We start from the raw sequence: 27,567 nt of genomic DNA on the forward strand, positions 1-27,567 counted from the left end.
CTCTCACATGACTTAGAGTGTTATAGTGTGAAGTTCAGAACTTGGCATGTTTAATTCATGTGCAGTTCATGGCCATTGATTCTACATATCTGCCAGAGACTTCTTGCTGGCTTTAGAAAGTTGTTTTTCTTTTCTTTCTTCATTGTATTTATGTATTCATTTATTTTTGAGATGGGGTATTGCCAAGTAGCCCCAGGTTGGCCTTGCACTTACAGTGATTCTCCTGCCTCAGCTTCTGGAGTGCTGGGATTACAGAAGAATGCTTCCGGTCTGGGAAATAAGGCTGTCTTGTGAAAGTAGCCAGTCACTACGATGTGATTGATCCTTCCTCTCACTTCTGCTCCAGAGAACCCAACAAAAATAAGTTAAGGGGTCAGGGAGATAACCAAGTGGTCCAGAGCATGTGCTGCTTTTCCAAAGGAGTCCAGTTCCATCCCTAGCACCCACACCAGACCCTACTCACACTCAACTGCCTGTATGTGACCCTCTAGTTCCAAAGGGACCCGATGGCCCTTCTGGCCTGAGGGAGTGCTGCACTCACATGCACAAAGCCATCCTTAGGTACATCTCCATCTAATCAGAAAACGTAAGGTCTGGAGAGATGCTCAGTGGTGAAGAGCTTTTGCTCTTGCAGAGGATACAGGGTCAGTTCCAGGCACCAACATGGATGTTCTCAACCATCCTTAACTTCAGTCCTAGGAGATCAGATAACTTCTGACCTCTGTAGGGATCGTGCACACATGTTATGCACATACATTACATAATACATACATACATGCAGGCAGGCAAAACACTCACATGTATAAAATAAAAAATAAAGAAATCTAAGGCCAGGTGTGGTAGCGCACGCCTTTAACTTTAGCACTCGAGAGGCAGAGGCAGGTAGAAGAACTCTGTGAATTTGAAGCCAGCCTGGTCTACAAAGAGAGTTCCAGCACAGCCAGGCTGCACAGAGAAACCCTGTCTCGAAAACACAAAGGAAAAGATTCAGACTCAGAAGGACAGAATTTCCAGTCACCCCACTTTGTCTAAGGCTGTCCAGGATGTAGCACTGAGTGTCCCATGTTAGAGGAAACTTCAGTCTTGGGCAAACTAGAATGGCTTGAAAATAACATACGTGGTTTTGTTGGCAACACTGGTTTCTTCTAATTGTTGGAATTGAGACCTGAGACAAGCAGCTGGGGTCTCTATTCCCCCAGCATCCCTCGGTCCCTAGCTGTTACACGCGTGCCTGTCATTCCTACCCTCTATGCTGAACTTTCTAGCCCAAGGGCTGGGCTTGCTCTCCCCGGAAGCTCTTCACTATATAATCCCGGCATTTTGGTCCACCTTACCCCACCCTCTCTCTCTCTCTCTCCCTCCCTCCCTCCTCCCCCTCTCCTTTCTCTCTCTATGTGCACAAAGTCTTTTTTCCGTTTCCTACCTTCTCTGTCTCCCTTGAGACTTCCCTGGCCCTTGGGACCAGGGAACCTGCTCAAGAGTTGCCCCCCAGAGCCAGGCGTGGTGGTGCACGCCTTTAATCCCAGCACTCGGGAGGCAGAGGCAGGCGGATCGCTGTGAGTTCGAGGCCAGCCTGGTCTACAAAGTGAATCCAGGATGGCCAAGGCTACACAGAGAAACCCTGTCTCTAAAAATTAAAAAAAAAAAAAAAAAAAAAAAAAAAAAGAGTTGCCCCCCAATAAGCCTGCATTTTTTTCCTTTAATTTGGCTTGAATTGGCTCATTTTGTTGGGGGAGAATACTTATCTCTGATGTTGCAAATTGGAAGAGACAGGAGGGATAGCAAGAACATTTTCACTATCTTCTTCAGTCTAACGCTCTCCCACCTGAGCTATTTCAGCGCTGTGTCTGCTCCTATCACATTTTCTTTATGTGCTTCTTTTCATAAAAGACTTGTTTGTTTGTTTGAAGATTTGTTTATTATTATGTATACAGTGTTCTGTCTGCATGCACACCTACAGGCCAGAAGAGGGCACCAGATCTCATTATAGATGGCTGTGAGCCACCATGTAGTTGCTGGAAATTGAACTCAGGGCATCTGGAAGAGCAGTCAGTGCTCTTAACCTCTGAGCCATCTCTCCAGCCCAGTTTATTTTTATTTTATGTGTATGGGTGTTTTGCCTGCATGTATGTCTGTATATCACTTATTGGCTATATGCCTGCAGAGTTACAGACAGTGTGAACCACTATGAAAGTGTGGGGAATTGAACCTGGGTCCACTTGAAGAGCAGCCCATGCTTTCAACTGCTGAGCCATCTCTGTAGCTCTCTTTATACACTTCTACATTATTTGAGCATATTAATTTTTAAATTTTATTTAGTTTTATTTTCTGTGCATTAGTATGAAGGTGTCAGCTCCCTTGGAACTGAAGTTACAGACAGTTGTGAGTCACCATGTGGGTGCAGGGAATTGAACCAGGGTCCTTTGGAAGAGCAGACAGTGCTCTTAACCTCTGAGCCATCTCTCCAGCCTTCTTTTATCTATGAAGCTTTTATTACTTCTATAAAAGCTATGTTGAAATTTATATATCAGGGTCAAGGTGACTTGCTTGATGAGTAGGGGGAGGATATAAAAATCCAAATCCCAAGTTGACTGAATCTAGGTTAAGTAATCTCATTTCTGTGTCTCCACGCTGAGAGCACCTACTGTTTCTGCTCCTCTGGAGAGAGAATTCAGCACAGGAGCGAGAAACACCAGAGTCCTGTGGCTGGAGGCGCGCTCCAGCTTTGTTACTCTGCTCTTACTTAGTTGTGGCACCTTCCTGTTTTGTCCACATTTGATAGGAATGAATAGCTAAAAAAATAAATGGTTAGCCAGGCATGGTGGCGCATGCCTTTAATCCCAGCACTTGGAGAAGCAAAGGCAGGTGGATCACTGTGAGTTCGAGGATAGCCTGGTCTACAAAGTGAGTGCAAGACAGCCAAGGCTACACAAAGAAACCATGTCTCAAAAAACAAAACAAAACAAACAAACAAACAAAAAAACAAAACAAAAGGAGAGAGAATTGCCAGGTATATCGTTTGACTGATTTGGGAAAGATTTGTTTATTTATTTTGGTTTTTGAGACAGAGTTTCTCTGTGTAGCCTTGGCTGTCCTGGACTCACTTTGTAGACCAGGCTGGCCTCGAACTCACAGAGATCCACCTGCCTCTGCCTCCTGAGTGCTGGGATTAAAGGCGTGCGCCGCCACACCCGGCTCTGAAGTAAACTGTTAAAAGTGGCCATAGAGGAAACAGTTGGATTCCTTCACGTTGTCCATTTGCCACCGCTTTGAAAGACAGATACACAGTCGTAAATACTCAGGGTGTTGAGCGCTTGAAACCCCCCAGGAAGCCCCCATATACCTCCAAAAAGGCAGGTGTTGCTTCTTCATGCCAATACAAAGCAACATGTATTGGTCTTGATAGTAAAAAAAAGAATAAGAATTGGCTGTAAAATTGTCTTTGATAGTGAACAAGTAATGTCCTTTCACAGAGAAGATAGGTTAGCAAATATTGTGACGACTACTGGAATACAGTGAAAAATGCCGTATTTGTTTCAACAGGCCGATAGCGGGGTATGCTAACCTGTGTCCAAATATGATCTCCACCCAGCCCCAGGAGTTTGCTGGGATGCTGTCCACCGTGAAACACGAGATCATCCATGCTCTGGTAAATGCTGCTGACCTCTGTCCTGTCCTTCAGACCTCTGATTTATTGCACATTCAGTAATTTTAACACATATTTTAAATGATATATGAATTCTTAAGTTCATGTTCAATAAAACCTGATTAATTATCTTTCTGTCAATAAGAATTTTTAATGGTCAGGATGGGGGGGTAGGTTAAACAATTCCCATTGGGTAAGTAGGACCTTTGAAAAGGTCATTAAACTTTTGAAGAAAAGCATCTTAGAGCCAGATGTGATGGCTCAAGCTTGTAATTCTAGCATTTGAGATGCAAAGGCAGGAGGATTGCTATAAGTTCCAGGCCATAGTTACAAGCATGTGTTGCCATACCCATCGTGTGCAGTGGTGGGTATTAAATCCAGGGCTGCATACACACACACACACACACACACACACACACACACACACACACATAGATGTAGATACACATGTGTATGGAATGCCAGCTTGAGGTTTAGACCTTGAACCCTTGTAGCTCCTGTTAGAAGTACACTTGATCCCCTCTCTTGATGCCACTCAGTATTGTTGCTAATCTTCAATAGCAGGGTTACCTGGCTGCAGTTTCTGCACTTAGTAAATTTGGCTATAGAAGGTAGCCCCAAAATGTCCTTGTCATTGTCCAGGGTGCCTTAGATAATAACTTTTTCTTAGGCCTGTCTCTTCTCAAATCTGATATTTATAAATAAAGGCCACTGACGTGGTAGGGGTTGGTCCTGCAATTCACTGTGCTGGTTTTATATTTTCAGCTTTTGTTCCACATTTGGAAATGGTAGCTAATAGGGTCTCCAACAAGGAAAAAAATAACAAAATATCAAAACCACACAGATGAATTAAAAAGTATGATTCTCTGTGCTCTGTAGTGTGTGTTTGGAGATAGCTTCATAACAAAGCATTGATACACATAGTATTTAGCATGAAAACAACTTAAATATGTAATTTACTTATGTATTTATTTATTTACTTATTTATTGGGTTTTTGAGACACTGTTTCTCTATGTACCCTTGGCTGTCCTGGACTTGCTTTGTAGACCAGGCTGGCCTTGAACTCACAGAGATCCACCTGCCTCTGCCTCCCGAGTGCTGGGATTACAGGCATGCACCTGCAAGCCCAGCTCTATAATGTACTGTAGAAAAATCTTGTATTAAAAGCATTTACATCAGCCAGGCAGTGGTGGCGCATGCCTTTAATCCCAGCACTTGAAAAGCAGAGGCAAGTGAGTTCAAGGCCAGCCTGATCTACACAGTGAGTTTCAGGAAAGTCAGGGCTACACATAGAAACCCTGTCTCGAAACAAACCAAAATTTAAAAAAATAAAAAATTTACATTAATGGGCTGAAGAGGTGACCAGCCAAGGACATATACTGTTTTTTCTTAAGATCTGACTTCAGTTCCTAAAAACCTTTGTGGGACAGATCACAACCACCCTAACTCCAGCTCTGGGGCTTCTAGCACCTTCTTCTGGCCTCTGAGAGCATCCACACATACTTGGGTCCATTTACACAGACACATGGACATGAGTAAAAATAAAAATAATCTTTAAGAAATAAAGCTCCCTCACTTGCTGTTGTGTTGATCCACGGGGTGACTTCTGCAGAGCGGGCGGCCCTCTTGTGACTTATACCTACCTCACCTCCTCTGCGGCACACGCTGCTGTGTCTGCTCGGATGTGACAGCCTACTGTGGGACACTTTCTATTCTTTCTTCCAGGGCTTCTCGGCTGGACTTTTTGCATTCTACCACGATCAAGATGGAAATCCCCTGACGTCCAGGTCTGCAGATGGCCTCCCACCTTTCAACTACAGGTACCTGCTGTTTTCATTGCGTTCTCCTCTTCTAGAGGCTTCTAGAACCCAAGAGCCACAGCATGCTGATGCAGCATGTGGCAGGGTCCTCGAGGCCCGCCTAAGGGAACAGTAGAAAGTAAGACAGGATGGACATGAGAGGAGCTGGCTCAGAGGACCAGGACACCCTGTCACTCAGGGCTCTTCTCACCACATTATAATGTGTTTTACTTTGCGCTATACTCAGACTGTTGGGAAACATGGATTGATTATGTTCGGGTTTTATTTGTTTAGCCTACTAAGTTAGTAGTGTTTTAAGAGATTCAGGCCTAAAATAATCAATAGAAAAAATACTAAAACAGTTTATCAGTTTGGTAGAAAATACAACTCACAGGACAAGAACCATCAGCATGAATTTATATTAAAAATAAATATCTAAAATAAGGGCACATATGTATAATAACACATGAAAGAATTTATAAAGATTTTTGGGTTTTGTCAAGAAAGCATTTCTCTGTGTAGCCCTGGATATCCTGGAACTCAGTCTGTGGACCAGGCTGGCCTCAAACTCAGAGATCCACCTGCCTCTGCCTCCTGAGTGCTGGGATTAAAAACGTGGGCCAACAACAGTTTTATTATTAACAGCCAAATAATATAAGCCACCTCAAAAATCTATCAAGACTAGGTTAAATAAACAATATTATCTATTCATAAAACTGGAAACTACATAATAAAAAAAAAAAACCCACACTATTGGCTGTGGTGTAGGTCAGTTGTAGAACATGAGTGCGTGAGGTCATAGGTTCAGTATCTAGCACCAGCCCCCCCCCCAAAAAAAATCCACCTTTGCTGAATGCAGAAATATGAATGAATTTCTCAGGCATAGTGTGAAGCAGAATAACTCAAACAGCTCATTTCTGGGAACGTCATATACTGGCTAGGATAACAGATACATGGCTTTACTTTAGGGAGCAGTCTGCTAAGTGGTGTAAAGTAGCTGCACATTGGGCAGTGTCAGGGAAACCTTCCTGGGAGCTGACTGTTCTATACCATTCTTGGGCTAGTGCCACGGGGTAAGCATTAACAGTTCATGTGAGGCTGGCAAGATGGCTGAGCAGGGCATGTGCATGCTGTACAAGCCTAACAGAACACATAGTTCATACATGCACACACACACACACACACACACACACACACACACACACACACACACACTAATAAATAAGATTTTAACTAAAGGAGATGGCTCAGCAGTTAAGAGCACTGGCTGCTCTTCTTCAGGCCCTTAGTTTTAGTACTAGCACCCATGTCAGGAGGCCTATAACTGCTTGTAGCTTAAGATCCAAAGGATCTGACATGCTCTTCTGGTCTCCCTGGCTACCTGCACATAAGTGGCATACACACACAAGACATAAAAATAATAATAAAATTTAATTCCCGAATTTATCGTTTACTTTATGCATACATTGCTTTAATTACAAAACTCTCCAGTAAAATAGTCCACACTGTTTATTCGGTATGTATTTGTTTGTTTATAAAGTTCTCAGAGTAACTATGAAGTACAGAATTCTAGGTGTGGCTGGTGACCTGTAATCTCAGCATTTAGGTGGTAGAGGCTGGAAGGTCAGAAGTTCAAGGCCATCTTCGGCTGCATAGTTAGTTCAAGGCTGGGCTACATGAGACTTCATCTCAAAGAACCAAACGGGGGCTGCAGGGTGGACAACAAAGAAACAGAGCAGTAATGTATAAATGGATATTTTTCCTAGACTACTTTTTGTTTGGCAGTCTGGTCTTTGAGAAGAATGTGGGTCCTGCTAGAAAATGTAAATAATGACCTTGGTATGATCTATGAGGAGGAGGGTGCTGTGTGTAAGGACCCCGGGGAAGCTGATGCTGTGTGAACTCTTCCAGCATAAATGCAGATACCAGAGCAATTGATTCAGTGGGTAGCCGTGCAGATACCAGAGCAATCGATTCATTGGGTAGCCATGCAGAACTGGATTCAGCTCTAGCCAGTTTGGAGAAACCATTCATTTTAGCTAAGGTTTGTGGTTTATACCTGGAACCCCAGAATTTGGGGGGCTGAGACAGTAGACTAAGGAGTTCAAGGCCAGCCTCTGCTACATAGCAAGTTTAAGGCCAGCTTATACTATATGAGACCTCCCCTGCACCCTCCAAAAAACAGACAAAAACAAAAGGGAGGTGGGAGGGCTGAGAGAAACTGTGGCCCTTGAGCAATGACTGGAGGGCATAATGTGCATTGATTAATGAGTTAAAAACTGTTTATTTTCTTGCTAGCTTTGTTCACTTTGTTTACACTGTCTTCCAAAAACAAGTAAATAAAAAAATGAATTAGAGCCGGGCAGTGGTGGCCAACACCTTTAATCCCAGCACTCAGGAAGGAGAGGCAGGCAGATCTCTGTGAGTTCGAGGCCAGCCTGGTCTACAAAGTGAGTCCAGGATAGCCAAGGACTACACAGAGAAACCCTGTCTCGGAAAAAAAAAAAAAAAGAATTAATGCAGTGACCCCAACCTATAGGAATAAGGATCCTGAACAGCAAGGTGTTGAGTGGAGGGTCAGGGATGAGAAGTAAAGAAGACAAAAAAAGCAATAGCGGGGACCAGGAGGTCCTGCACAGGCTGGTGTTGGATGCCAAGCAACTTTTTTAGGTGGTACAGCATCATTTATACTGTGTGTGGGGGTGGGGGCATGGCCAAGGACAGCTAAGTCAGACCGTGTTCACAAAGCACACAGGATACCTCAGACTCAGCTGCCTAAGGACTGATAACCACTGCCCAGGGCGAGAGTCGGGTCTCCAGAAATGGCAGCCTTGACTCCTCTGAGGCACTGGCTTTAGTCCTAGACTGGCCTTGCCAAGTCCACTCCTGAACAAGGCCACAGAACTAAAGTCCCCTTTGTCCTTTCACATGGGCCTCTGAGAAGGTCTTGGGTCATTCTGGCTCCCCACAATGCAGTGTGACCAATTGCCTCACACTCCTGGTCCTATGACTCCCCGCACCCCGCATGGACTGTTTCCATCCCATCCCACCCCCGTCACACACAGGGGTTCTCTGTGTAGCCCTAGCTCTCCTTGAACTCACTTTGTAGACCAGGCTGGCCTCGAACTCAAGAGAGTTCCTGAGTTCTCTACCCGTCTCTGCTTCCTGAGTACTAGGACTGGAGTCATGCACCACCATTGCCCAGTTAACTGTATCCATTTTAAAATCCTAGGCCAAAATCAGATGCCTCTAAATTGCAAGTAGACAAGCAGATGTGTTACATAATAAGCATAAAAGGAACTGGTTATTCCCACGAGATGCGTCCTAATATGACAGGCTGGCCTCACACTTACTTAGCTGAGAATGGCCTTGAATTCCCTCTTACAGGCATTTGTTTCACCAGCGCTAGCTTTCATGATGCCTAGGACAGCGCTGAGTTCCGGCTCCGTACATCCGAGCCTCATCCCTAGCCTGGCACATTAGTTTTGATGTGTGTATTTTGGGTTCTTCTATAAGGCAGTTAGTCCTTTTGTCATTGTTGGCTGTTCTTGCCTCCAGCAACACCTTGTCTCTCATCTCTTGTCTGATGTTACCATGGCTGCCGCAGCCCTCTTCTGAGAACCAGCTACGTTGCACAGCTTTTAAGTCATTTTGCTTTCCACCTATTTGTGGCCTTGGATCTAAACAGCATTTTCTTGGGCTTGCATAGTCGAATCACGCTTTTTGTTTTGTTTTTGTTTTTCCAGTCAGGGTCTCTCTGTGGAGCCTTGGCTGTGCTGGACTCACTTTGTAGACCAGGCTGGCCTTGAATGCCCAGCGATTCCCCTGCCTCTGCCTCCGCCTCCTGAGTGCTGGGATTAAAGGCTGTGCCACCACACCCTGCTGAATCATGCATTTTTAAAAATCCCTTTTGCTACCAGCCTCATGGGTTATTGGTTTTCACAGTGGCCTTGGAATTATAGACAGGGTAAGAGAACCCACAGAGGAGGGCGTTCTTCATGAAACGTATCCAGCTTTCATGAATAAATGCTTCTCAAATTGATGCCTCTGTTTGCTTATTTCCAGGGCTCTGGAAATATTGAAATCAATTCTCATTGGATTTGCACCAGCATTTCCAGAAACCTTTACTCTGCCATTTTCCTGAGAACTCACTAGAATTTAATTTTGCAGATGACAGGAGACAAGAATTTAACCTTTTCCATGGGGGATTGCTAGTCGGTGTGTAGTAATTAAATCACTTTTTCCATTAACATGGTAGCATTTTCTCTTTCAATTTCCTTATGTGCTTGCGTCTGTCTCTACTTTGGTTCCCTTTCTTTCTTTCTTTGTTTTGTTTTTTAGAGACAGGGTTTCTCCTGTAGTCCTAGCTGTCCTGGACTCACTTTGTAGACCAGAACTCATAGCGATCCACCTGCCTCCACCTCCTGAGTGCTGGGATTAAAGGCGTGCGCCACCAGGGAAGGCTGGCATGCAGCTCAGCGGCAGAGTGCTCGCCTAGCATGTACAGCGCCCTGTGCTGCATCTCTAACAAGTCGGTGCAGTCAGTTCATTGTCATCTCAGCTCGGCGTTGTGAGCGTGAGCATGTTCTTCATCTCCCTAAGCCTCTGCCTCTTCACCTGCAAGAGACTGTTAGGAAATCATCATGAAGCCTAAGGTGGGCACAGTGGCTCATGCCTGTAATCCCAGCACTCAGGAGGCAGCAAGTGGATCTTCATGAGTTCAAGGCCAGCCTGGTCTGCACAGTGAGTGCCAGGCCAGCCAGGCCTACAGAGTGAGAACCTGTCTCAAGAAAGAAAATAAAATGTTTATAAGTACATTACATAAATATGATGCATAATAGACTCAAGTATTTTAATTTCATATTGATATTCATAAGCACTTTTACATTTAAAGCTGTAAATCGGCAAAAGCGTCTGTCCTCTTATTCTGTGATTTCAGTCTTGGCTTGTACCAGTGGAGCGATAGAGTAGTCCGAAAAGTGCAGAGACTGTGGAATGTGCGAGACAACCAGATAGTCAGCCACTCGGTGCATCTTCTGGTGACACCGCGTGTTGTCGTGAGTATCGCTGACCTCCCTCATGTCCCCTCCTCATTATGGTCCTAACTTGTCAGTACTTAACTTGACTGATCATTACGGTTTCAGAATATGTGATTCAATTTCAGTCTATGATAGAAAACGTCTGCAGACAGTATAATAAAGCAACAAGCCAAGGCAGGGGAGGAAACGGCAAGTCAGCAGAGCATCTTGTGGTCCCCAGCGCGCTGCTGTAAGGGAGATGAGAGGTGCCTGTGTGCCTAGAGAGAAGCGATATTATTCAAAGTTATTTAGGGCCCAGGCAGGTGGCTCGCTGTATAAAAGTTCCTCCGCACACACACAGGTTCCCCTGTTCGGGTCCCTAGCACCCCATAGGGGTGGGAAAAAAACCCAGAACAGATGGTGCTTGACCCCAGAACATGGCGGAGGAGTGGGCAGACCCTAGAGTTCAGGTGCTTGGCCAGCTAGCCTAAGACAGTAGATTAGCTCCAGGCTCAGTGAGCACACTCATAAACACATACATTAAAAAAATAAAATAAAATAAAGTCAGGTGTGGTGGCACATGCCTGTAATCCCAGTACTCAGGGAGGCAAGCAGATCTCTGTGAGTTTGAGGCAAGCCTGGTCCTCCAGGACAACCAAGGCTATATAGATGGTTCATTGGTTAAAGGCACTGGCTGTTTTTCCAGAAGACCTGAGTTTGAGGCCTACCACCCACATGGCAATTCACAACTGTAATTCCAGTGTCAGGGAATCCAACATCTTTTTCTGGTTCCCCTGGGTACTGCACACACATGGTATGTGCATGACATGTACCTGGGAACACATAAATAGATATTTTTTAATTGCTGCAGAGTTGGGGCTGGAGAGATGGCTCAGAGGTTAAGAGCACTGGCTGCTCTTCCAGAGGTCCTGAGTTCAATTCCCAGTAACTACATGGTGGCTCACAGCCATCTATAATGAGATCTGGTATCCTCTTCTGGCCTGAAGGTTTACATGCAGGCAGAACACTGTATACATAATAAATAAATCTTTTTTTTAAATTGCTGGGAGTGAATCTTATATTTTTTTAAATTTTTTGTTAGACTATATAAATTATACATAATCATAGGCTTCTTTGTGACATTTTCACATGTGTATGCAATGTATTTTGGTTGTATTTCTTCTCTCAAGTATCATAAAAACAAATAAATATTTGAGACAATAGATATGTTAATTAACTTGATTTAACTATTCCATGATAAATTATAACATTTCTGTATTCTCTAACAGTGTATAATAAAAGCAGGGCATGGTGGTGCACGCCTTTAATCCCAGCACTGGGGAGGTAGAGGCAGGTGGATCTCTGTGAGTTCAAGGCCAGCCTGGTCTACAAAGTGAGTCCAGGACAGCCAAGTCTACACAGAAAAACCCTGTCTCAAAAACAAAACAAAAAACAAAAACAAAAAGAATGTATAATAAATTATCAATTTATAATAGATAAGAAATATTAAAATTGTTAACATTAGAAGTTACAAGCAGGAGTCATAATAATCTTTTTTGTTAGTTTGTTTGTTTGTTTTAGTTTTGGGTTTTCCAGACAAGGTTTCTCTTGTGTACCCCTGCCTGTCCTGGACTCACTTTGTAGACCAGGCTGGCCTCAAACTTATAGAGCTCCGCCTGCCTCTGCCTCCTGAGTGCTGGGATTAAAGGCGTGCGCCACCACAGCCAGCTGTCTTTTCTTTTCTTTTTTTTAATGCGACTTTTTGTGTATGTTTTGAGGCAGGGTAACATGTAGGCCAGGCTATTCTTTGTGTAGTTCACAATGATCTGAACTTCTAGGTCCTCTTGCCTATAATGGCAAGCATGTGCCACCACAAGGCTGTAGAAAATATATGTGCCTTAAAGTCAGAAAGTGAAGAGATGACTCAGTGGTTAAAAGTGTTTACTGTGCAGCCACGAGGACCAGAGTCCAGATTCCATCACCTGTACTATAAGCTGAGAGTCCCACAAAGCCCTGTGACTTCAGCTCCAAAGAGAAATACTAGATTTCTTTCCTTTTCTTTTCTTTTTTTTTTTTTTTTTTTTTTTTTTTTTTTTTTTGGTTTTTCTGTATGTAGTCTTGGCTGTCCTGTACTTACTTTGTTGACCAGACTGGCCTCGAACTCACAGAGATCCACCTGCCTCTGCCTCCCGAGTGCTGGGATTAAAGGTGTGCACCACCACCCCAGGCAATAATAGGTTTCTAACCAAGAAGAATGAGATAGCATCAAAGCATTTAACTGTGCACCTGAGAAGGCGTAGCTCCTGTCTTACCCTGCTCTCCCCGGCCTTTGTTTTCTGACTCTCAGGAAGAAGCTCGGAAGCATTTTAACTGTCCAGTCCTAGAGGGGATGGAGCTTGAAAACCAAGGCGGCATGGGCACCGAGCTCAACCACTGGGAGAAGCGGTTGCTCGAGGTCGGTCTGCTCTCGCTCAGTGTCCATCTTCACGGAAGCAGTTCATACACGTGGTAGAGTTTATTCAAACAGGGTGTGAAGTAAGAAGGTGAAACACGCACCAACAGCATAGACTGCGTACTTGGGTCGTCTCTTGTAAGAGCCACATAATATTATATATAAATGAAGCAAGCCTTCGTTAATGAGCGTTGTATTTTAAAATACATATTTTAAAAATGTTTAGGACAGTGTCTTATTCTGTAGTCCAGGCTGGCCTTGAATTTATAGCAACCCTCCTGCCTCTGCCTCTGAATGCTGGGATTGCATATGTGCACCAAAATGCCTGGCTAAAAAGCTGTTGAGTTTTTGCTTTGTAGTACTGGGAATTGAATTCACAGTCTTGTACATACTAGGGCAATTGTTTCATTTCTGAGATAGATCCTATTTTTAAATTTAATTTTATTTATTTTATGAATGTTCTATCTGCATGTACACCTGCATGCCAGAAGAGGACATCAGATGACAGTATAGATGGTTGTGAGCCACCATGTGGTTTCTGGGAATTGAACTCAGGTACTCTGGAAGAGCAGCCAGTGTGCTTAACCTCTGAGCCATTGCTCCAGCCCGATATATCCTATTTTTAAAAAATGTTACGCCAGGTGGTGGTGGCACAAGCCTTTAATCCCAGCACTTGGGAAGCAGAGGCAGGTAGATCTCTGAGTTCAAGGCCAGCCTGGTCTACAGAGTGAGTCCCAGGACCACCAAGGCTACACAGAGAAACCCTGTCTCGAGAAACAACAACATAAAATATGTTGTGAGCTGGGCATAGTAGGCGCACACCTTTAGTCCCAGTGCTTAGGAGGCAGTGACAGGTGGATCTCCGTGAGTTTGAGGCTACCTTGGCCTATATAATGAGTTGCAGGCCACTGAGGGCTACATAGTAAGAACCTGTCTCCAAAAAGAAAAAGGGGGGGGGGTGTAATGAGCAACTGAATCATGCCTTCCAGAGTTGGCCTTGAACTCACAGAGATTCTCCTGAAGGTGTGCACCACCATGCCTGACTCAGAAGTGAATACTTAATGTACTTTCCAACAGAAGACCTGAGAATACCAATTTTATTAGCTTCTTTATTTCTCTTAAGTCAACCTTGTGCCCCTGTTGTATTAAGGGCGATGTCATGACATTAGGACTATGCTAGGCAGTGGTGGCACATGTTTGTGATCCCAGCACTCACTTGGGGAGGCACAGGCAGGTGGATCGCTGTGAGTTCGAGGCCAGCCTGGTTTACAGAGCGAGTCCAGGCCAGCCAGGGCTACACACAGAAACCTTGTCTCAGAAGAACCAAAAGAAAAAGAAAAGGGGGGAGAAAAAAAAAAAGGTCTTGGGAAGAGCACTCAGTGTCAGTGTAGAGACTCAAAGAACAGCCTGAGTGGCCCCGCCATGGGGCCCTCACCAGCGTGATAAGGAGTGGTGCAGTGTAAATTAAACTACTAGACACCTGGGTACTTGGGCTCCAATCCCTGATCCCCTGACTCTGCCATGCTTGTCTTTCGCATTAGTATAGGTTCCTGTGACCACAAAGCTGAGATAAGTTAGGGAAGATTTTCCTCTGCAGATCATGTAAACATTCCTGACTGGATTGCGCACCTGTCTGGAGCACCCACTCACTTTGCTTAGGGAGTATGAACTTCCCCAGATGCGCACGCTCACTGTCACCATGGTCTTCACTGCTGCCTGTCATGTCAGGGAAAGCATAAACAATGGAGACTTGAGGCAGAGAGGAGACTCTGTGTCCTCAACCTAGATATTTTAAAGCTCTTGTATTTGATCATTTTCAAGTGGATATTTTTACCACATAAAACATCCTAAGTATGCATAGGGGTCATAGAGTCACCTCTGGTGGCTGAGTTCCAGTCGTTCTAATGAAATGTGTTGGTAATTTTCAGAATGAAGCAATGACGGGTTCTCACACCCAGAACCGAGTCCTCTCTCGAATCACTCTGGCACTAATGGAGGACACTGGGTAAGACGGCCCTGAGAAAATGATGTTTATAAAGTGAAGTGAGTATGGAAAATGTAGCTTAAGAAAGCGCTGGCATGGGGCTGGAGAGATGGCTCAGAGGTTAAGAACACTACCTGTTCTTCCAAAGGTCCTGAGTTCAATTCCCAGCAACCACATGGTGGCTCACAACCATCTATAATGAGATCTGGTGCCCTCTTCTGGTGGGCAGGTGTACGTGCAGGCAGAATACTGTGTACATAATAAATAAATCTTAAAAAAGAAAATGCTGATATAAAAGCAAAATGTAATTACTGATTCTTAGACTTTTGTGCAGTTTGTTCTTAAAAATAATAGAATGAATATAACAAAATCTAAGATACTATGAACCTGTGCTAATATGAAGGGAAAACTAACTTAGATGATATTAAATTACTTAATCAAAAATACAGATTCTATTTTCATTTTATTTTGTATTTTGAGACAGGGTCCCACTTTATAGCCCATAATGGCCTGGAACTTGGAGTATAGACCAGGTTGGGCTTAAACTCACAAAGATCTACCTCCATCTGAGTGCTGGGATTAAAGGTGAGCACCACCATTCCCAGCAGATTCCTAGTTTTTAAAGGAATGGATCTCTCAGGCAAAACAGTGGAATATTATATTTAAATAAAATATAACTCCTACTTAACAAAATCAGAGTAATTTTATTAGAAGCATTATTGCTTCTTCCTTTTTCTAAAACAGCCTACTAGAAATTTGGAAAGAGCATTAAGTTTAAAAACCAGTGATAAAAGTATTATTAAAACCTTGAAAATAAAGTGGCATGGTGATACCTGCCTGGAATCCGAGCATTCCAGGGTCTGACGCCAGATGACTGTAAGATCCAGCCTGGGCTATATGGTAAGACTTTGCCTAAGAAATTAAAAAAAACAAAACAAACAAAAAACCACAACAAAAACAACCACACACTCACAATGAAAATATTGATATTGCCTTAACTTTTGAGGTGTTGATGAAGTCTAAAAGTTTAGGCTGGAGAGATGCTCACAGGTGAAAGAGCACTGGCTAGTCTTCCTCAGGAGACCCTTCAACTCCCAGCATCAACATGGCAGCTCACAACTGTTTGCAACTCCAGTTCAAGAGGATCTGATTCCCTCTTCTGGCCTCCTCAGGCACTAGGCACACATGTACACAGATAGACATTCAGACAAAGCACCCATACATATAAAAATAAAAAAAAAAAACAAATTAAGACTGGATTTAAAAAAAATTTTTTTTAAAAGTTGTCTTAGAGCTGGACATGGTAGCACGTGCCTCTAATCCTAGTATTCAGGGAAGTGGAGGCAGGCGGATCGCTGTGAGTTTGAGGCCAGCCTGGTCTACAAAGCAAGTCCAGAACAGCCAAGGATACACAGAGAAACCCTGTCTCAAAAACGGCAATAAAATAAAAACAAAAAAAAAAAACCAAGGAGTTGTCTTGGTTACTTTTCTACTGCTATGATAAAATACCACAGCCAAGGCAACTTATGAGCGGAAGTGCTTGGTTTGGCTTATGGGTTCAGAGGCTTCAAGCCTGTGCTTGTGGAACATCAGAGCCCTCCCATCACCACCCATAGCCACGAGGCAGGAAAAGAGTCCAGCCCCAGCGACACACCTCCTCCAACAAGACCGCACATCCTAATCCTTCCCAAGCAGTTTCAGGAAGTGGGGACCAATTACTCAAGTATATAAGCATATAGGCTTATTCTCATTCAAACCACCACAGAGGTAGAAAGATTTTAAAATATAGAGGTCTTGATAAAATAGAGAGGTCATAGCTAACCCTGACAATAGTTTTAGTAAAAATGAGAGGAGTGAGCCAGGCTTGGTGGGGAGCAGTGTTAATCCCAGCACTCTGGGAGGTAGAGACAGGCAGATCGCTGGCAGTTCGAGGCCAGCCAGCTCTACAAAGCGAGTCCAGGACAGCTAAGGCTAACACAGAGAGACCCTGTCTTGAAAAACAAAAGGGTGGGGTGAGGAGGAGTGAGTGTAATGGGTAAATGGTAGGACATTTGCCTAGTATATCCAATCTCCCATCCTCACCATAGATGCCCCCAATCAGTCAGTATAGTTATACCAACAATAATGATGAGACTAAGAGTTTCTCTTTTCTGTTTAGTGAGAGCCAAAGGTCTAGGTCAAAAAGAATTTGAGACAGCGTTTCCTAACAGTGCAAGATAAGTGAAATCCAGAGAACCAAGAAGGAGTTAGCTTAATGAGAGAAAGAAATCAGCTCAGGTGGGGATCAGCTTCCTGCCTGTTGGTTCAGGGAGGAAGAGTGGAATGAAGAGGCAGGTCATTTTGTAGACAGAGGCAGGATGTTGAAGAAATTCAGACATGATGCTTTCCATGTCACCCCAAGGGGGAGAGGAAGCAGAAATGGTATGTGAGTTGAGAATTGAAGTCCTTTTGTTGTTGTTGTTGGTGGTGGTGGTGGTCTGTTTGTTTTTGTTTTTCGAGACAGGGTTTCTCTGTATAACAGAACCCTAGCTGTCCTGGAACTCACTCTGTAGACCAGACTGGCCTTGAACTCACAGAGATGCCAACCACCACCTGGCATGAGTTGAAATCTTATTCCTGAAAAAAAAAATCATGTTGCCTGGATGAGCCAGCTGTGGTGTGTCAGATGAGGCAGAATTACTTAACACGAACGACAGATGAGCTGTCCAGACCATGAAGAGATGTGGCTGTGTATTACTAAGTGGAAGAAGCCAGCCCGAGAATGCTTCCGTACAACTGTATGAAGAAGGGGGACACTCGAGAGACGATGTAAAGAGGGGTGGTTGCTAGAGTTAGTGCAGAAGGAACAATGGCCAGGCAAAAGGCAGATGGGGCACCAGGTCGTGCTGTGTGGCACTGCTGGGATTCCTTCCCTCCCTTCATGTTTCCTTTCCTTTCTTGTGGTGCCGGAGATCAAACATAGGGATTTTACACATGCGTGCTAGGCAGAACGTATTCACCTAAAAGAGTACACAACGCCAAGAGCGAACCCTAATGTGAACTGTGGGTTTGGAGTAGTAATGGCGTTCCCTTGTAGAGTCACTGGGGTAACCAATATGTAGCTTTAATGACGAACACTGAGTCTGTAAAGGTAGAGGGAACCCAGGAACTCTTTGTACCCTCTACTCAATTGTGCTAGTACTTTAAAACCCCAACCAAAGTTTGTTAAAAAAAAAAAAAAAAGACAAAAACAACCAAAAGAGAGATTCTGATATACACTACAACATATATGAGCCTTGAAAATAGTATGTTAAGTGAAAGAGAAAGACTGAATTCCATTTCTCGGAAAGGTCCAGCAAATTCATGGAGACTGACCGTGGTTTGGTGTTCATCAGGAACAGGAGATGGGGCAGGACATGGTTTACTGGGGGGTGATGGAAGAATCCTGAAGTTATGTAATTGTGGCATGACCTTGTGTGTACCCTAGAAGCACATGTGCCCATTGCAAAGATTAGGTTCATATTGTGTGGGTTAGATTTCACTTTGTTGTTGTTGTTTTGTTTTTCGAGACAGGGTTTCTCTGTGTAGCCTTGGCTGTCCCAGACTCACTTTGTAGACCAGGCTGGCCTCGAACTCACAGCAATCCGCCTGCCTCTGCCTCCTGGAGTGCTGGGATTAAAGGTGTGGGCCACTGTGCCTGGCTAGATCTCACTTTTTAAAGCACATAGAGACATTGAAATGAAAACTCTGTTAAATTCCAGGCATTGCCACCTACTGGCGTGTACCCTTCCTGAGTGTCCTCACCTGTAGAGTAGAGGTGGCAGTGACAGGCATGCCACAGAGGTTTCTGCGGCTTAACTGACTTACTGTGTGGAAAGCCCCAGTACAGCACCTTGGTGCACTGCAATTATCAACCAAGTGAGGGAATTTTATATAAAACCGGAACTGAAGCCAAATGAGAAAAGATTTACTGTTCACAGTGCAGTCCTTCATTCTGTTGATTTTGAAATAAAGGAAGTGACATCAAATCCACTAAGTGACCTCACAGCTCAGGAAGGCCCTGGAAACCCCATTTCCAGTGCTTCCTTATAAAAGGCTGAGGTTCCCCACACCAGCTTAAGTTTTGCTAGGAATGCGCTTCTTTTAGCACGTTTTACTTTTCTTTTGTGAACCTTGTTATTTAAAATATTTTGACTTATCTGTCCCTGTCACTAGGTTAGATTTTTTTTTTTTTAATTTTATTTATTTGGGGTTTTGTTTGTTTTTTTGAGGCAGGGTTTCATTGTGTAGTTCTGTCTGGCCTGAAACTCACATTGTAGACCAGGCTGGCATTGAATTCATAGAACTGTGCCTGCCTCTGCCTTACCAGTGTTGGGATTAAAGGGTGCACCACACACCCAGCTTTTTATTTGTCTGTGTCTGTGTTAGAGGTTTGTGGATATCCACAGAGGCTGGCAGAAGGCATCAGTTGGGTTCCCTGGAGCTCGAGTTACAGGCAGCCGTGAGCTGCCGGGTGTGGATATTGGGAACTGAACTTGAGTCCTCTGGAAGAGCAGGAAGTATTTTTTCTGTTTCATTTGTTTGTTTCAAGACAGGATTTCTCTGTGTAGCCTTGGCTATCCTGGATTTGTAGATCAGGCTGGCCTTGAACTCACAAAGATCTACCTGCCTCCACCTCTTGAGGGCTGGAATTACAGGCATAAACCATCACTTTCTGGCCAGGAAATACTATTAACTACTAAACATCTCCCTAGTCCCTAGATCAGAAATTTTCTGCAAGCAGAAAGGATGTTTGCTCACTGCAGTAGCCTTAGCCGTCAGCAGAGTGCCTAGCAGATAGCAAGTGCTACAAGAAAGTGTCATCAAGGAGGAGTCAGGATGTAGGGGAGTGCCTACCCGGGTGTGGAGTAACACCTTAATCACCCTCTACTCAGTAACCTGCAGCGTTTTCTCAGTATGAAAGTATTTCGGGTTGGGCGGTTGTGGCGCATGCCTTTAATTCCAGCACTTGGGAGGCAGAGGCAGGTGGATCTCTGTGAGTTTGAGGCCAGCCTGGTCTACACAGTGAGACCAGGACAGTCCAGGCTGCACAGAAAAACCCTGTCTCGAAAAAACCAAAAAAGAAAAGAGTATTTCCCCACAAGGCAAATATACTGCAAATTAAAGCCACCTTTTGCTGCAGTGATCCTGTTAGAAGTAATCTCAGTATCACACAAAGGAGCACTCACAAACAAAGCAAGAGTATTTTGGCAGTGCAATTCTTTCTGTTCAAAACCAATGCAACAGAATGAAATCAGGCTACCCACACACCCGTTAGCCCTGGTGTGCTGCTGCTGTCTCATCCCGCTGCTGGGTTCTCGTTGCTATAAGCAATCAGATGTGCTTTGTCAGTCAGTGTGGAGGGGAAGACAGAAGGATCAGGGAATGTGAGTCTTAGTGACCAAACTGCCTTTGATTTAAAACACTTTCTCACAATAATGTGCAGCATGTGCACACACAAGCACATATACACAGACAGACAGACAGACAGACAGACACGCGCGCGCACGCGCACATGCCTTAGCGAGGCCTATACATATGTGCAGCTGTGGCCATGGCCTCCTGGGTCCCTCTTATGCCGCTGTTGTCATGTCGCTGCGATCTGTAATAGGTGCTAGATCGGTAAAAGCTGCTTTCTCTGCATTGTTTCCACAGCTGGTACAAAGCAAATTACAGCATGGCTGAGAGGCTTGACTGGGGCCGAGGCATGGGCTGCGAATTCGTCAGGAAGAGCTGTAAATTTTGGATCGATCAGCAGAGGCAAAAGTAAGAACGCGGCTCCACACAGTGTCTTTGTGCAGTTCCCCTCTCGCTGTGTTATTTGTCATGAGCATAAAATACCAGCCACTGTGTGTAGAAAATATTCCATCAGTTCTTCACGGTAGATCATAAGTTACTACGGGGTTGTTTTGAATCCACAGTAAGGTGGCCAGAGCCGCGAACGTTGCTTGCCTTATAATTTTATTGTTTCTCTTCTTTCCTTTCTATGTAATTTTTACAGTAATCTTGTATATATTAAAAAAAAAAAAAAGTACTGACAAGATGGCTTGGCGCATCCAGCATTAAGCCTGCGCATTTGTTTAAGGTGAATTACCATCTTTATTCTATGGAGTTTTCCAGTGCACAGACCAACTAGAGTGGAAACATTCAGTCTTCCATCGTCAACAAGAAGCTGTTGAGTTTCTGCTTTTAAAGGTTCTCTGTAACTTGAGAAATTTCCCTCTCTTCTCTCACTCTTAGTTTTGTTTTTAAACCACACAAATGGATATAGAATCTTATCAAATGCTTTTCTGCTTTAGTTTATATAATCATGTGGTCTTTCTCGCCTGCTAATGTGGTGCGTCGCTTTGCTTGATTTTCAAATACTATACCACCATTGCATCCCAGGAATAAACCCCATTCAGTCTTGGCACGTGGCTGTTTCTGTCCGTTCTTGAGTTCTGTGTACCAGCATTTTGTTATGGGCTTTGGATCCATATTTATGAGGAATATTACTATATAGTTTTCTGTTCTTTTTTTTTTTTTTTGGTTTTTTGAGACAGGGTTTCTCTGTGTACCCTTGGCTGTCCTGGACTCACTTTGTAGACCAGGCTGGCTTCGAACTCACAACGATCCGCCTGCCTCTGCCTCCCGAGTGCTGGGATTAAAGGCATGCGCTACCACGCCCAGCTCTAGTTTTCTGTTCTTCGTAGTTACTTGAAACTAGATATGGCTCTCAGAGCATGTACATCATGTTACCTAAAATGGTTTTAGTTAGTTAGTTAGTTAGTTAGTTATTTTACGTGCATTGGTGTTTTGTCAGCATGTATATCTGTGTGAAGGTGTCAGAAGCCCTGGAACTGGAGTACCAGGCAGGCGTGAACTGTCATGTGGGTGGTAGGAATTGAACCGGGGTCCTCTGGAAGAGCAGCTGGTGCTCTTAGCTGCTGAGCAGTCTCTTCAGCCCCCATCGTGTTCCTTACACCATATCTTACTCAAATCTCATGTGTTTTGAAAAACAAATAGAATGAATAGTAATGGATTGCATTATCACACTTAGATACTGGCTTTTTTTTTTTTTTTTTTTTTTTTTGGTTTTTCGAGACAGGGTTTCTCTGTGTAGCCTTGGCCATCCTGGACTCACTTTGTAGACCAGTCTGGCCTCGAACTCACAGTGATCCACCTGCCTCTGCCTCCCAAGTGCTGGGATTAAAGGCATGTGCCACCACGCCCGGCTAGATACTGGCTTTATTTTTTAGATTTATTTATTAAGTATACAGTGTTTTGCCAGCATGTACACCAGAAGAGGGCACCAGATCTCATTATAGATGGTTGTGAGCCACCATGTAGTTGCTGGGAATTGAACTCAGGACCTTTGGAAGAGCAAGCAGTGCTCTTAACCTCTGAGCCATCTCTTCAGCTCCGATACTGGCTTTATTTTAAAGTGCAATTTATATGTGTGTTCAAAACAACTCCTAGTGGATACTGAGGGTTAGTCTAAGCTTTTATTTTTATTTTGGTTTTGTTTGTTTTTGAGACAGAGTTTCTCTGTGTAGCCTTGGTTGGTCTGGATTCTCTTTGTAGACCAGGCTGGCTTCGAACTCACAGAGATCCATCAACCTGCCTCTGCCTCCCAAGTGCTGGGATCAAAGGCGTGCGCCACCATACCTGGCTTATTTTCATTTTGTTCAACTTAGTCTTCCTTCTCTTAAAAACTTAAATCTAGCCAGGCATGGTGATAATCCCAGCACTCGGGAGGCAGAGGCAGGTAGATTGCTGTGAGTTCAAGGCCAGCCTGGTCTACAAAGTGAGTCCAGGACAGCCAAAGCTACACAGAGAAACCTGTCTTGAAAAACAAAAAAATGAAACAAAACAAAAATGTTTTTCCTTAAAAATAAAAAATAAAAATAAAAATGTTTTTCTTTTCTCCCCCCCCACCCCCCCCCCCCCCGAGATATCTGAGTAGCCTTGGCTGTCCTGGACTTGCTTTGTAGACCAGACTGGACTCGAACTCACAGAGATCCACCTGTCTCTGCCCCCTGAGAGCTGGGATTACAGCGTGTGCCACCGTGCCCGGCTCCTGTAGTTTAAATTGGCTAGCTTGAACTGCCCTATTAGTCTAACCTCTTTTCTCTGCTTTTCCATGTTTCTCGCTTTGGTCATTCCTGTATCTAGGGACTTCAGTTGTGCTTCAAATGAAGGAGGGGAAATGCATCAGTTCCGTCTTCAGGAAGGAGAAATGAAACTTCAGACTTTTTCTATTTTAAAATGTCCCTGTAGTGGTTGGGCTAATTCAGACTGTGGACCTACGGAATGAGATTTTCCTGGCGGAGGTGTAGAAAGGGTTAATGGAATTTTCTTTAATAAGGTGAAATAATGCTCATAGCATCCAGATGAATCTTCTACATCTATGTTCAGCCTCCCCTCTACTCTGGGGAAAATCTCAATAACCTGATCAGAATTTACTATAAACTGTTACAGCTGGAAAAACAGTCTCTATGATGGATTTGTGATGTTTTCTTTCTAATGTGATGCCAAGCTGTACAGACTCCATTCAACAGGCTGTTGGCATGGAAAATATCCTGACAGCAACTTGTCTTCCTTGTGCGCAGGAGGCAGGTGCCAAGCCCGTACTGCGACACGCTCAGGAGTAACCCGCTGCAGTTGACATGCAGACAGGACCAGAGAGCCGTCGCTGTGTGTAACCTGCAAAGATTTCCTAACCCCTTACCACCAGAGTACCAGGTAACACTAGTTCCCAGCCCAGCTTTAAGAATAGAATTTTTTTAAAAGTAGTCTCTGTTTTAATTAAGAAAGTAAATCGCATCCAGCACTGTGGTGCACACCTTTAATCCTAGTGCTTCAGAGGCAGAGGCAGGCAGCTCTCTGAGTTCGAGGCCAGCCTGTTCTACAAAGCGAGTCCAGGACAGCCAAAGCTACACAGAAAAACCCTGTCTCAAAAAAAAGAAAAGAAAAGAAAAAAGAAAGAAAGAAAGAAAAATCTCTTAAATCTTTTTTTAAAAATATACGTTCCTGTGTGTTTTCTATGTTAAAAAGAGAAAGAATGTCTGCAGACCCCTCACATAGTAAAGCCGGGCATGGTGGCACACGCCTTTAATCCCCACTCGGGAGACAGAGGCAGGTGGATTGCTGTGAGTTCAAGGCCAGCCTGATCTACAAAGCAAGTCCAGGACAGCCAAGGCTACACAGAGAGACTGTCTCGGGGGGGAAAAAGTCACATAGTACCTTGCTGTGCCTTGAGATAGCAGCCTAGGAAATCCTAGGAACCTGTCCTATCTCCTCAACAGCGGGGTCACAGGGTGCTAAGGAGCAAATGAAGTTTCTCCTGCTTGCCCAGAAAGTGCTTTAACCACTAAGCCACCATCCCAGCTCCTGACTTGATCTTTTTCTTTCTAATCATTGCTAATGTCTCCTTCTTTAAATTTCTCTAACTTATTCAGAAACAAAAATCTTGAAAGAAAACAATTTAGCTACTCTAATCCAGCTAACTAGAAGATGTGGAAGTCTGCTTTAAAAATAATTAGATTCGTGCCAGGGGTGGTGGCCCACGCCTTTAATCCACAGCATTTGGGCGGCAGAGGCAGGCAGATCGCTGTGTGTTCGAGGTCAGCCTGGTCTACAAAGGGAGTCTAGGACAGCCAAGGCTACACAGAGAAACCTTGCTCCAAAAAAAAAAAAAAAATTAGATTTGTGGGACCTAAAACTTGGTCAAGGGGGTAGAGCTAACACTGTGGCATTGAGTGCGCACATAGTACACTTACAGGCGAGAAAATACTTAAATACCTAAAAAATAGAAGAAAATAAATATTTTCTAAACCTTTTCTAAAAGGTGAATAAAATGGCTCCATGTCTCCAGTCTGACCTTAATTTCCTCTCATGAAGCAGGCATGATGGCGCTCACAGACTCAAGACCCTGTCGTGAACAACAAATCAAGTTCCCGTTCTTAGTCTCTAAGGTCCCTCACAAAGGAACCAATAGTGAGACACAGTGTCTCAGAAGCTGCTCAGTAGTGAGGTTCCAACATGGACTTGACATCACGGAGTACATCAGATACCACCAGATGGCAAAGAGACCTCTAGGAACCACAGTCTATTAGTATTGAGTGTGATTTATTTTTCCAGGCAGGGTGCCCAGCAGCCCAGGCTGACCTCTAAGTCCTCCTGCCTCAGCCTCCTATGTGCTGGGATTTACAGTCATGTGATCTTGCTGGCGCAATGTGAACGTTTACAATGTACTTGGTGCCTTGCTCCCTTCGTATTCAGACTATTTCATATAAATAGCTTTAATTTTTCTCCAGTTTTTCCCCCTAAGTTAATTATACTTTCTCTGTGTTTATAATTTTTGCTATATTGCTCGGATGGCCCCACACTCCTGAGGCCTAGTAGTCCTTGCGTCTCAGCCTCCCCAAAAGGGGGTGCAGGCTGTAACACAGTCCATTAATGGTGCCTGGTATTTCATATTTGTGCTTTAGTTTTATGCTACATCAGCCCTCTTTTTCCTCCTATGTTCTGTGGTGTTTGTGAATCAAGGTCTTATTCTGGTCCAACTGGCCTGGAATTCACTACACACGCCACAGATCCACCTGCCTTCATCTCCCAAGTGCTGGAATTACAGGAATGTGCCACCATGCCTGGTTCTGTTGTATTGTGTTTTGGAGTTTTGTTTTTTGTTTTCCCTGTGTGTATACTTTTACCACTTATTAAAGACTAAAGTAAATATGCACACTAATGAAGTAGATGTGCACACTAACTGAGGTAGGTGTGCACACTGAAGAGGTAGATATGCACACCAATGAGGTAGATGTGCATACTGATGGTAGATGCGCACACTGATGAGGTAGATGCGCACACTGATGAGGTAGATGTGCACACTGATGAGGTAGATGCGCACACTGATGAGGTAGATGCACACACTGATGAGGTAGATGCACACACTGATGAGGTAGATGTGCACACTGATGAGGTAGATGTGCACACTGATGAGGTAGATGCGCACACTGATGAGGTAGATGTGCACACTGATGAGGTAGATGTGCACACTGATGAGGTAGATGCGCACACTGATGAGGTAGGTGCGCACATCAATGAGGTAGGTGTGCACATCAATGAGGTAGATGCGCACACTGATGGGACAGATGCGCACACTGAGGGGACAGATGCGCACACTGATGAGACAGATGCGCACACTGATGGGACAGATGCGCACACTGATGGGACAGATGCGCACACTGAGGGGACAGATGCGCACACTGATGAGACAGATGCGCACACTAATGAGGTAAATACACATGCTGATGAGATAGATGCGCACACTGATGAGACAGATGCGCACACTGATGAGGTAGATGCACACACTGATGTAGATGCTCACACTGATGAGGTAGATACGCACGCTGATGAGGTGGACGTGCTCATTTATTTTTACATAAATAGTTCAATCTTTGCTGCAGGATATTCAGCATTTCTAGTGTGTAGCAGAATTATCAATATTTTTACTTTATAATTACCATGTCATAAAAATACAGAGTACAACATGACAGAAGTATGATTAGGGCCATTTCCAAAATTGTTGGAAATTCTAAGCCAATATGAGCCAAAACTCCTCTAACTTTTCATGAAGCTCAAGTCAGCAATTCAGAGAGCAAATGTTTTGTTTTTTGAGATAGGGTCTCTCTACATAGCCTTGGCTGTCCTGGAGCTCACTGTGTAGAACAGGCTGGCCTCAAACACACAGATATCCACTTGCCTCTGCCTCCCAGGTGTTGAGATTAAAGATATGTGCCACCATGCCCAGCCCAGAAACAATTTTAAAGATCAAACATTCTAACACAATCTAATCCTAGTTTGACACTTCATGCTAAGGAAGGAAAATATTAAGTGTCAATTTTAAGTCTTCCTTTTAAAACAACCAAGTTCATCATCTTAATAGGTAACTTAATTACCTTACCACTTATTTCTAAAGCTATAGTGCCCTGAAGAAACCCTATGTGGCATGTTACATCATCTTTACTGTACAGTTTATGGAGAAGACTGATCTACCATTTTATGGCACACGGCACAGGCAGGATGTTGTAATTGTCTGCAGTCTTGCTTTGGTCTTACTTGTCTCCCCTCCTGTGGTTTGTTCACAGTACTTTGATGAGCTCAGCGGAATAGCTGCGGAGGATTTGCCTTACTATGGGGGGTCAGTAGAAATCGCTGACTATTGCCCTTTCAGTCAGGAATTCAGCTGGCACCTAAGTGGGGAATACCAGCGCAGCTCGGACTGTAGGATACTGGAGAACCAACCAGGTCAGTAGTCCAGTGATGGAGGGCTGAGTACATCATACAGTTTGTTGTTGTTGTTGTTTGTTTGTTTGTTTTTTGAAACAGCCTTTTCCTGTGTAGTCTTGGCTGTTCTGGAACTCTGTAGATCAGGCTAGCCTTGAACTCAAGATATAAGCCTGCTTCTGCTTCCTGAGTCCTAGGATTAAAGAATTAAAGATGTGCAGATGTGCACCACCATGCCTGGCTTAAATCTTGCCTCTTCCTCCTCCTCCTCCTCCTCCTCCTCCTCCTCCTCCTCCTCCTCCTCCTCCTGCTTCTGGTTTTTCAAGACAGGGTGCCTTGCCTGTTCTACACTCACTTTGTAGACCAGGCTAGCCTTGAA

General features: G+C 44.1%; 1 protein-coding gene across 1 annotated transcript in view; it reads left to right on the forward strand.

Moving 5' to 3' along the window:
- Lmln (leishmanolysin like peptidase) overlaps positions 1-27,567 on the forward strand; it is a 45,470-nt gene that overhangs the window by 9,321 nt on the left and 8,582 nt on the right. The window contains exons 7-14 of the mRNA XM_051149815.1: positions 3,544-3,649; positions 5,373-5,467; positions 10,386-10,503; positions 12,812-12,919; positions 14,845-14,921; positions 20,574-20,684; positions 23,510-23,642; positions 27,050-27,209. Of these exons, the coding sequence (XP_051005772.1) occupies positions 3,544-3,649; positions 5,373-5,467; positions 10,386-10,503; positions 12,812-12,919; positions 14,845-14,921; positions 20,574-20,684; positions 23,510-23,642; positions 27,050-27,209 (908 nt within the window). The remainder of the gene's footprint in view (positions 1-3,543; positions 3,650-5,372; positions 5,468-10,385; positions 10,504-12,811; positions 12,920-14,844; positions 14,922-20,573; positions 20,685-23,509; positions 23,643-27,049; positions 27,210-27,567) is intronic.

Source organism: Acomys russatus, chromosome 8, assembly GCF_903995435.1.
Source record: "Acomys russatus chromosome 8, mAcoRus1.1, whole genome shotgun sequence".
NCBI lineage: Eukaryota > Metazoa > Chordata > Mammalia > Rodentia > Muridae > Acomys > Acomys russatus.